This window comes from Sapajus apella, unplaced genomic scaffold (genome assembly GCF_009761245.1).
Source record: "Sapajus apella isolate SASKATOON/1434 unplaced genomic scaffold, GSC_monkey_1.0 scaffold63, whole genome shotgun sequence".
In the NCBI taxonomy this organism is placed as follows: Eukaryota; Metazoa; Chordata; class Mammalia; order Primates; family Cebidae; genus Sapajus; species Sapajus apella.
Window position 1 is genome coordinate 11,774,713 of NW_022437003.1, and position 12,085 is coordinate 11,786,797.

Sequence of the window (12,085 nt, forward strand, 5' to 3'; positions counted from 1 at the left end):
GTCTCTATGCACCCAAAAAAGGCAAAGGTGATGAGTTTACGGCAAGATGGTTGCCACATACGAGCCAAGAGAAGAGGCCTCAGAAGGAGAAACCTACCTTGCTAGCAACTTGACCTTGGACTTCCAACCTCCAGAACTGTGAGAAATACATTTCTGTTGTTTAAGCCTCCAAGTCTATAGTATTTTGTTATGGCAGCCCAAACAGACCAAAACCAATGATAATCTGTATAGCTCTTCCACCGTCCGATTGCAAACCCAACAGTGTGAAGTCCAAACTCTGTGTCTTTGCCTGTAGCACATTTCCCTCTGCATACTCTTACTTATTTAAAAAACATCCACCTAAGATGCCACACAAACTCTCCACAAATGTTAACTCATATAAGGTATTATTCTTACTTCTATTTTATAGTTAGGAAACTGAGGTATAGCATTAATACACTGAGCAAGATCATATAACCAGCAAGTGTCAAATTTGAGATTCAAATCAAGGAAGTCCGGCTCCAGGAACTGTGCTCTTAACCCCTCAGCCGTGCTGACTTCCCCCACATTTATTCACTGTCCATTGAGCCACAAACTGTACAGTTATCTCTGCTACTACAATGACTCATTTGTATTCTTTGTTTTCTTGCTATGTCCAAGAATCACTTATTCAAGGTTTTTCCTCCATGAAATAACCTATTCTTATCTGCCAATAACCACATAACTTGTTTTCCGCTGTGTGTTCACTTTTACTGGAATAATGAAAGCAACAATGAATATAATACATGGATCTTCAATGCCAGAATGAAAGCATTCAATTAGAGAAAAGGTAAAGTTCTAAATTCAGATTATTCTGATCAAATAAAAAGAATGGTTCTTTTTTAAAAAGAAAAATTAAAAAAAAAACTCAGACAGGATAAAACACATAGGATATAAACGTCATTCTTGATCGTATTGAATAATTTTTAAAGACAAGAGCAATTCCACGGCTTGATATTGTTTTTCCCTTTGATTCAAACAGCTTACTGCAATTAAATTCTAATAATTAAAATAATAGAGTTGAAGCCAACTAACACCCAATGAGAAACGAAAAAACAAATCATCTTACCTGCTGATGTGTGTTTGAACTTTTCACTTTTCTTCTTCCTCCATTTCCAAGGCTTGAAAATCCTTCCCAGGTTGGCAAACTTACTTCTTCTGCGGATGGGTGGGGTGTGGGTGCCTGGGACCAGGGAGTCAGAACGCATCGCCGCCAGCCTCTCCACTTCCTCAGCTTGTTATTTCCAAGAAAGAGATGAAAATAAAGAGGAAAAAAAGTGTTAAAATGTGAGCCTCACAGATGGCCAACGTTTTCCATGGTTACAGATAACAGAAACCACATGACTAGAGTTTCTCTTTGCCTTTTGGAATGGAAGTCATGCCAGCGTGTTCTGAAGGCTGAGGGCAGTTGGCCAACCCCTAGAGATTCCGAACACCCCAACCAAATTTGCTCAAGTTCTACTTAGGCTGGAGGAGAAAAAGAAAGATGAGGAGAGCTCTCTGGACAAATCAGGGACTCCTGCCCAAAACAGGGAGAGGCCACTAGAAGACTCAAATGAGAGTCAGTGTAACTACGGGTCCGGCAATTTCCCAAATAAGACTTGGCAGATGCAATCACTACAGCATGTCTGCTGAGAAAAAAGAAGGGGGAAAACATTTATCAACTGTCTATTCTGAAGCCAATGTCTCCACCACCCACTGCCCTCTACTTCCTACTACTTCGCTTTATTACCTAGACCTTCAGCAGCACTGTAATCTGTTAAGCAAGTGACTCTACCTTAGGATTACTGATCTATTTTAGACTCACTCACAGTTCCATTGGATTTTACAATTGTCTTAATTCCACTAGTTTTTCTTTTCCTGGAGTCTTGCTTAAAAAAAAGAAAAAGAAAAAGAAATTCTTAGAAATTGAGAGCTGGGGATATCTTTAGGGAACATCTATGCTAATCTCAATAACAGAACACTTGAGGATATTCAGACTCTCAATCTCATAATGCCTAGTGGACCCTTCCTTAAAAGTCACAATCATCCCAATCTCTTTTTACCACATGGAATAAAACAAACTCTTTTCCATATTTATGGAGTTCAATACCCTAACTTGAATTTTTAAGAAAGGAATAATCAGAGAAAATAAGCTCTTTGGCAAAATTGAGGGCATAGAAGGAATTCAACTTCCCAGAAAGCAAAATGATATCTGAAGCTGTGGCAAATCCCAAACCACTCTGTTTGGCTTTGACCATCCTCCCTCAAAAAATCACCCAGACTTCTGCAACCTATACATTCCTTGCAAGTTCAACATGCCAATGACCATAAAAAATGATAATCTGCCTGATGTGGTCTGAACATAGTTTTAACTCAGGAGATACATTCATTCAACAAATACATACGGAATTTTGAGCATGTGCTCTGGCAGTTGTATTGGTGACAGATGTGATAAGCTAGTAAGAGCTCCCCACAGCAGCACTGAAAGAAGATGGAATTGAGAGACATGTTGGAAGCAAAGTCAAAAGAACTTAGTGACTGATTTAGTGACCTCAAGGATGGGAGACAGATCATTGGCAATTCCCAGATTCAGGTCAGCAGAGTGGCACCCTTCATTCATAGAGATAAGGAAGACAGGGGAGGGAGGGCACAGGTTTGTGGGTGAGGACAGCGATGACTTGGACATACTGCAAAGAGGGCACTTAAGCCTTTTACTACCTGGTTCAATGCACTGGGAGCTCCTCTTTTCAATCATTTAATTAAGTGGCCACTTAAATTTCTGCCAGACACTATGATCATTTCTGGGGAAGACATACAGGAAAACTGGTCTTGAGCACAGAGTCCCAAGGAGGCTACAGAGGAATCAACGTGTAAGAACATGTCACAACATAACTACAATGCGAAACTCAATGGAGGTGAAGAGAGAGCAACTAATTCTGCTTCACAGCATTGGAGAAGACCTAGAGGGAAGGTCACTTTGGGCTAAGTTTTGAAAGAGAAGGGACTGTTCTCCCTTCGCTGAGGGAAGAGGGAGAAGTGGATCCCTGGGAGAATAAACAGACCCAACAGGAACAGAGCAGGCTGAAAGCACGGCTGGTCTAGGGAGGTCAAGGAATTCAGTCAATCGTGAGCCTTAGTGACGTTAGGTGAGATGAAGCGCTAATGGAAAGAGACAGGGGTTGAAGGGTCTAGAATCAGATCATGAAAGGTTTTATTAGGCATCTGAGTTTCACCCTCTAAGCAGAGGGACAAGGAGAATTTCAAAATGGGAAACTGGCATGATTACATTCAGCCAAAATGTATTATATGCTCACTCTGTACCAGATGCTTAGACTATGATGGTAAACAAAACAGGTAAAAATACCCACTCACACGTGGAGGTAGGGTAAAGGGCAGACAACACTAAAACCAAATAAATTATAGAATGTGTCAGAAGATACTTGCTTTGGGGAAAAAAATAATGAGTGGAACCTGGTAAAGGAGATCAAGAGTACCTGGGGTAGAATGGGGGAGGCGGGGGGTGGTCTGACTGAGAAGGTACATGATCAGGATGCAATTAGATTTGTTTCCTAGGAATATCATTGCAGCAGCAAAGGTAGCCGGACTCGGAGTGTGGGGAAATCCTTGACAGAGAGAACAATCAGAAGGCCACTGCAGTCACAGTAACTAGGATCCGAGCAGGGACATGACAGAAGGATAGGGAGAAAAGATGGGGTTCAGCCAAGTGGAAGAATCAGCAGATTTAGTAACTTTCCGGATAAACACGAGAAAGTACCAAGAAGCAAGAATGGCTAACATTTTTAGTTTACACGACTAGGTCAATGTGATTATTTTCACATGTTTTAAATAATTTAGGCTGGGCATGGTGGCTCACAGCTGTAATCCCAGCACTTTGGGAGGCTGAGGCAGGCAGATAAGATAACCTGAGTTCGGGAGTTTGAGAGCAGTGTGACTGACCAACATGGAGAAATCCTGTCTCTACTAAAAAAAATACAAAATTAGTTGGGTATGGTGGTGCATGCCTATAATCCCAGCTACTTAGGAGGCTGAGGCAGGTGAATCGCTTGAACCCAGGAGGTGGAGGTTGTGGTGAGCCAAGATTACACCATTGCACCCCAGCCTACTCAACAGGAGCAAAACTCTGTCTCAAAAAAAAAGGAAAAAAAAGAATTTGATGATAAAGGAAGAAGCAGAATAGGATGGCAACTCAATAAGGACAAGAACTTTGCAGCCAGATAATGCAGTCTTTTTGCAAAGGCTTTGGGGGTGTTAGGACTTTATTTCCTGAGGTCATGAAGAACTATTGAGAGGAAATTTGCCGAGGTGGGAAGAAGAAACTTCATCCCCGGGTCAGTAGGCTGAGCTGCCAGAGCCAGGGGAAAGTGAGAGATGGAAGATGTCAGAAAAAGTTTAAGAAATGTATGAAACAGGGTGCTTAGGAAGGAGATGAAGTGGGATCTAAGTGCCCAGAAGTATAAGTGATCAGAAAATTTTATGCTGAGTGATTGAATGTTTGAACTGAGGTCTCCGATCACAAATGGCATAGATCAGATGTGGGCCTCAGGCAGATTAATCTAGCAGCAACGGGTAAAGTAACAGATTATTGGAGGCTGAAGGAGGAAGACCAAAGATTCAGAAGGCTTTAAGTACGGTTGTGGAATGGCTGAGGAGAGTGGTAACAAGAACACAGGTATGACAAGGAATAAAAAGGAAATCAGATCAGGAAAGTAAATGGCCTGAGGAGCAACGCTGAATTTGAACATTCTCCTCTTTAGATGGCATCAGCTGCTCCAGTTGGCATGCCTTCAACAATGTCAGCAGAGCCACACAGGTAGTGGTAATTGCGGGAAACCACAGCAAAGAGGTGTTAGATCCAGGAGAGAAGCAAAGTCTCCATAGTTCAGAGGTCTGATTCTCACAAGGTCACTTTCTGTTTCATACTCATGACTTTCCCCCTATTTCTTACGTTGGTGTACAGTCTTCTTGTTGCTTGTCCGGATTTTACAAGCCTGTATTCCCAGGCTTGGTCTCCTGCCTTCAAACCTGTATCGCATACTTTTACTAGAAGCCTGTTCCTTCTAGGAACTGCCAGTGGCTCCCCACAGCAAAAAGTAGGAAGCTCTAATTTCCTGTCTTGTCCTTCAGACAAGGCCAAGAATCACTTATGCAAGGTTTTTCCTCCATGAAATAACCTATTTTTATATTAAAACAACCTGAGTTATTATTCTCAACCTGAGTAAGCTGCTCAGAATAATCTTTTAGTACTTCTGTATGTGTTGTAGCTAAAATGAAATACTGCCTGTAGAAGCAGGCTCACCCTGGGATCTCTGGATCCCAGAGGGCTTCAAGGGGACAGGTACCTGCATGTGGTTGGAAGATTTCCTATCATTCTTTGATTCTCAAAACAGCCTAAAGGTGAAGTTTTTAAAGTATTCAGTTTGAGGATTCTCTGAGTTGAGTCAACTTAAAACATCTGCTAAAGGTTAAAGAGATTATATACAGAATCCTTTAAAAAAAAAGTCGAGATCGGAATTATTCAGGGTTGATACTAAGTTTGCTTCTCATAGCTGGCACTCAATGACTTATTAAATAGATAACTGGATAATTGCATTTGATTCAGTTCATTCACTCACATCTTTAGAGGCATGAAAATAAGTATCGCTATTTGTCTTTTTAAAAAAAAAAAGTGCCACGAGAACCAAAAGCCTGTTCCACAATCACATCTTTAAGAAACGGATACAAATTATTCTGAAATTGCCCCATTAAAGTAATGATATGAAATTAGAAGTGCCTTTGAAAAACCCAGAGTGGCAAGGAACAGAGGGTATTATAAAGGTGTAATTATAACTCAACAGTTAAATGAATCCTTAGTATTATGAAATTCATGATGTTTAGCTCTTTAGTTCAGTAGATTATTGAGCAGACTGGATCACATTAGATTTAGTTGATTTATATTTCAATCACCCCTATTACACTTTCCCCCAATTCATTTGATGATGGAGGCTAGCTTCGCCATTAGATAATGAAATTGGAAGGCTTAAATGTGAGGAAGGCTCGAGTGTGCCAACTTGTGAACATAGTTTGAAAAGGAAGGGAAGGCCGGGTGCAGTGGCTCATGCCTGTAATCGCAGCACTTTGGGAGGGCAAGGCAGTGGATCACCTGAGGTCAGGAGTTCGAGACCAGCCTGACCAACATAGTGACACCCCATCTCTACTGAAAGTACAAAAATTAGCCAGGCATGGTAGCATGCACCTGTAGTCCCAACTACTCAGGAGGCTGAGACAGGAGAATGGCTTGAACTTGGGAGGTGGAGATTGCAGTGAGCTGAGATCATGCCACTGTGCTCCGGCCTGGGGACAAAGCCCAGGAATGTGGCTTTCAACCATTAACACATATAATGACCACAAAAACTTATTTAAAAAATTGTGTTATTTAATCTAAGGAATAAATTTGTGTTGGGAACAGAACTTATTTAAATTGTAAATAAACTCCCAAGTCTTGTGTTAATCCAAAGCAACAATCTTTAAATAATGTAGACCCATTTTTCATCTTAAATCCTTAAACCCTAGGGTCTGATATTCTTCTTGCAATTAAATAAATAGTGCTGTTTCACAGACTTAAATCACACCTCAATAAAGCATAGTGTCTCCTGCAGGGGTGAGCAAACTCCTTCTGTTAAGCCAAATAGTAAATACTTTAGGCTTTATGGACCATACAGTCTCTGTTGCAAGTACTCTACTCTGCTGATGCACCATAAAAGCAGCTGTAGACTAATATGCCCAAATGTGCATGTCTGTGTTCCAAATAAAATTTTATTTGTAGAAACAAGCATCTGGCCTGCATGGCCATAGTTTGTCAATCCTTGTCCTATAGCCTAGATCTGAGGGTAACCTTTCAGCAACACCCCTCTCTTTTTGAGACAGAATCTCACTCAGTTGCCCCGACTGGAGTGCAGTGGCTCAGTCTCTGCTCACTGCAACCTCCACCTCCTGGGTTCAAGCAATTCTCAAGCCTCCACCTCCCAAGTAGCTGGGATTACAGGTGCATGCCACCATACCAGCTAATTTTTGTATTTTTAATAGAGATGGGGTTTTATCATGTTGGCCAGGCTGGTCTTGAACCCCTGACTTCAAGTGATCCACCCACCTTGGCCTCTCAAAGTTCTGGGATTACAGGCATGAGCCACCACACCCAGCCCTTTCAGTCACTTTAATGGCAGGACTGCCTGAGAATTGAGCCACAACAGAGACAAAGAGAACAGAGGATAACTCAATGAAACTGAAACCTCATTACATTACTTGGGCTTCTGGATCCAGCCCTGCCTGAAACCGTTATAACCCTAAATAGTTTCCTTACGTGAAGCAATAAGTTCTCTTTTCTACTTATGCCAGGTTGAGTGGAGTTCTCTTTTACTTGCAATTAAAAGGGTTCTGACAAACTCACTGTGTGACCTTAGGAAAGTCCCATCAGCTTCCTCTCTGTAAAATGGGGATAATACAGACTTATAAAGATTAATAGGCATATACTAAAAACATTCTTTTGGAGCACTGAACATGGGCTCAACTACAGTTATCTAAAAGTGAAAAGTCTCCTCTGGTATCAGCCAGACCACCTGGCCAATAAGCATTCCTCTAGGTGTGAAGTTCATTGCCACATCACCACCAGAATGTCCCTTAAGGACTTACATGAATTTAAAAAGTTTTGGAGGCTCTCAACTGTGCTATCTCTTCAGACCAGTGGATCTCAACATTTAGTGCATATAAGCATCAACTGAAGTACTGTTAAGAATTTTAATCCCATCTCAGACTTACTGAACCAGGAATGTGAATGCATAAATAAGCAGCGCAGGTAATTTGGATGGCAGTATTCTGTGAATCACTCTTTGAGACCTGCAGCATTCCTAGGGAAGCCTAGGATCCTACTCCTCCTTCCCAACTACATCCATTGACTTCAGGTGGCTGGCTAGGAAGAAGGATCCTTAGTGTGGAAAATTCAAACTTCAGAGGTGTACGCCAGTCTCTAAAACCTGAAATCACTGAGAATTATCTTTAAATGCCTAATGTTTATATAGTGCCTTATTGTAAGTGCTATTATCTCATTAGATCTTCACAACGCCCCCATTACATAGATGGGGTATAACATTTCGTTTGTTTCCCTATATATGACTACGGTACTATTTTCTCTTCTAACAATTGAATTACAGTTTAGCCTTTTAATGGCTCTGAGAAAGTCTGCAATAAACCTTTTAAGCTCTGTTGAACCCATTATTTTCCAAATTTAATCACAAATAGGGTTGGCTGGTGATTGTGTGTGTGTGTGTGTGTGTGTGTGTGTGTGTCACCATTAAGGTCTCAGATTTGTGTTCCATGAAACACAATTTACCAAATGTTGAGTGTCTTTTTGTACCATTCTATAGCTAGAGGAACTGAGACACAGAGGAGTCAAGGGATTTGCATAGGATGTGCCAGCTCACACAGAGTTAGTCCAGGATTGAGTCAAGAGTGGTCCAGGATTGAGTCAAGAGACTTGTCATTCACACATTTTTTTCTTGTGGATGGTTTGAGGATGCTCAAGACCAGGCAGTGGAGGCTTTTTGATTCAACCTTTGCAAAGTCTTTCCCTCCATTAATACTGTCAAGGTTAATATACTCCTGGATATTTTTTCTCTTAAGCTCATTCCAAAATCTCATGGTAACAGCCACTGTTACCTATAAAGTTTCATAGAGAAACTGATGAAACTTCACATTCCATTTGAGAATCATTTCTTTAGTCCGCTTCCTTTTAAGCTCAGATTTCTCGCTTTCTCTCTCTGATGACATTATCCGTTTCCTTATGTAGCTCCTATTACCTCCCAGACGAGTTTTCCAGTGCAATTTGTTATTTTCGTAGTGACTAGGTGAAATCCAAATAGTACTTCTGAAATGAATATTGTTGATCCCTGCTAAAATGAAAGGTGTTGATCCTTGCTAAAACATTATTTTATTCTTCTCTTCTCTCTCTCTCTCTCTCTCTCTCTCTCTCTCTCTGTGTGTGTGTGTGTGTGTGTGTGTGTGTGTGTGTGTGTGTGTGTGTGTATTTCAATTACCACTAGTGGTTCTAACTTGACTTGTCTTGATTATTACTCAGAAAGTAAGGAACCCTGCTCATATCTTTGTCAAGACTTTCACAAGGAATTCTTAATGTCCCTTGTCTCAGAACACAGAAATTGACTTCCTTTAGTCTTTTTCCAGAGGTAAATGTTGTATTCTTTTTGTCCTGTTAACTCCTTTGGGGACTTTTTATTATTATTCTGCATGAAAGATGTTAAAATTTTAAAGGGATCTCAACAGAGAAAGTCACTGGTTAATTTTGCCCCATAGGACATTCTGAATTCACATTTGATTTAGTGTTGATTTTTAAATTATTATTTTCCTTATTTTGAAGTTGTTTTCTCCAAATGTCTGGATATATTGACCTCAGAGCCTAGAATTGGGACTCTGAACATCAGGTTTAAGTGTATTTAATTATCACTTGCTCTGTAACCATAACCAAGTTAATCAGCCTCTCAAAACTACATTTTCTTAACTACAAAATGGGAATAGCAATATCTACCTCTCTGATTGCATATATAACCATTACACATGGAAACTCTAGTGTAATAAGCTGCATTTACTGGGTGCTCATTAAATATTTCCTGACTCCAAATTTAGAGTGTTTATCGCTTATGACTGTTTCAGTCTGTATACGCTCTTGAGTTTACTTGAATCTCACAGGAAGGTGGCGGCTGGTGGGCAGGGTCCTGTGTCTCAGCTGGAGGATATGAGAAACAGCAGCTAATGACTTTCCAATGAGACTCTTATCAGTGAAACCAACCAAGCCACACCAGATCTGGACGGGAAATTTCCCCAAGTTGAATTGTTAGCTAGAATTTGGGCTTATCTGTCCAACATGTTTTCCTGCATTACTTGCAGATCTGTTATTTGGAAGTATATAGCATCTTTTCAGTTTTCCTTCAGGCCACATAATGAAGCTCATCTTAACTAAATTAGTTCGATTTGTGCTTGTCCCTTTTTCCCTTTTCAAAATTTAAGCATTAAATGATAAGGCAACAGGTCAAGGAAAGAAAAAAGGGAGGTCACAAGAAAGAGAGAAATAGGCTGATGTCCAGGGTCCTGCTCTCAGACCTGTGCCTTCAGGCACTTCTGGGAAGCACGAAAGCCCATGAGTGCACAAGGTTATGATGCATTGTTGTGGCAAATATTTGTTAAGCATTTACTGTACAACTCAAATTATGAGGGTAGGGATTTCGAAGACAGAGAAGAGGAAATTTCTACTCTTTAAAACCCTAAAATGAAAAGTACTATACAAAAGCAAACAACATTTGATTTTCAGAGGAATTAACCTATAAAGCATGTATATGATGAAAGATAATAGAAACTGCCCCATGTGTGAAATAATCTTAAAGGTCATAATTTAATGCAAAAGGATCATGTTTCTGAGGCCAAGCTCAAAAGTTAAAAAAATGATCAGTATTCACAGATAATTCCTGACCACCCCAGATTTATTTTAATAGGAAAAGAAACTTCATTTAATTTTATCCATGCCTGGGAATCTCTAAGCACAATAAGTAGCTACAGTTTCTTGAGAGCCCTGCTATCTTTGCGTTCTGTTTCTTAATGATCATTTCAACTGGGTTTTGAATTAAAGAGCCATTCCCTTAAATGCAGTTACCACGAGGGACCTTGGTCTGGAATCCTTGTTATGTTGCTAGTAAGTCAGAATTGTGAGGGCCAGGTGGTTAATGACATGAGCTGCAATCACTACAAATAACTCTTCTACTTTATCTACCAGGAAAACTCAGGAGAGTGTCTGAGTTCAGCAAAGAGTAGGCAATATTGATGGGAACTTTACTGCAGAACTAATCAAATATCAATCTTGGCTATCCTGAAATTAACTCTGAAGGCAAAGAAAGGCTTTGTCATGGAAATGCAAGATTTGCAGGAAATATTTTCTCTTCCAATTCACATTTCCTGCTTTAGACACTACAAATATAAATTTTTTAAGGGTTTCCCTGTGTGCAAGAGGAGTAAATGGCCATCCTCATAGCAACTATTTGAATAGTTTTATCATTTATCAAGCGCTTGCCTAGTTATTATTTGATCCCTACAACAAACCAGTAAGAAAAGTAAAGTGATTATTTTATATACTATTTTGCAAAAGAGCAAATTGACAATGGCAGAGACAACTGCCCACCAGCCAAGTCCATTCTTCTCTTTAGTGAATACATCTTGATTTTTTGCCCCACTACGAGAGTGTTTCCCAGCCTCCTCTGAGGGTAGGTGTGGCCATATTATAAAGCTTTCACCAATGAGATATGAACCTAAAGTGCTCCAAGTGATTTCTGGGAAGTCTGCTTAAAGTTAAGAGATGTGCCATTTCTTTGGTTTGCTTTTCCCTTTATCTAGTATTCTAGAGCAGAGAAGTGATGGCTGGAACATGGCAGCCACTATGAGGACAATGGCCACCTCACAGTAATAATGAAGTTGTAAGCCAGGAGGCATCTTGGTCTTCAAGAAATTTGTGGAGCCATCATACACAGCTGCCTTAAGCTGTCCACCTCCGTGCTTCTTTTATACGGCAGAAAAATACATCTCTATCTTGTTTTAGTTATTACTATTTTGAGTTGGTTTTATGCAGCTGAACCTAATCCTAATGCAAAGAAGTAACTTGCCTGAGTTTATACAAACTCTATAGTTTCTAAGTGGCAGAACATCAAGTGCTAACGTACATGTCCGTATTTCACACTCTGTCTCTGGCAGAATTTCAGAACCTTTTATAAGCTGCTTTTTAGTTTGTAAAGGAGCCAAGTGCTTCCTTTTTTTTTTTTTTAAATGCTTGAACATTCATGCAAAAGAAGCTGATCCCCAGGGAGGCTTCCTCCCTTTCCCCTAGTGTACTTTTGTACCTCTCAGGCTTTGAGTTAAATTATGGAACTTCCCATGATTCAGTTCTCCCTAGACCATTTCATTTACACCCATGGCTCTAATTACCACTGATAATTTTAATATTTTTAAATTTATATTTCCAGCCTAGAAGACTTATCAC

The 12,085-nt window shown here is 40.2% G+C and overlaps 1 protein-coding gene across 15 annotated transcripts in view; it reads right to left on the reverse strand.

Moving 5' to 3' along the window:
• PHACTR1 (phosphatase and actin regulator 1) overlaps positions 1-12,085 on the reverse strand; it is a 586,592-nt gene that overhangs the window by 240,253 nt on the left and 334,254 nt on the right. For all 15 annotated transcript variants that reach the window (XM_032247691.1, XM_032247688.1, XM_032247689.1 and 12 more), the window contains one exon: positions 1,088-1,252. In XM_032247691.1, coding sequence (XP_032103582.1) covers positions 1,088-1,252 — 165 coding nt within the window. The remainder of the gene's footprint in view (positions 1-1,087; positions 1,253-12,085) is intronic.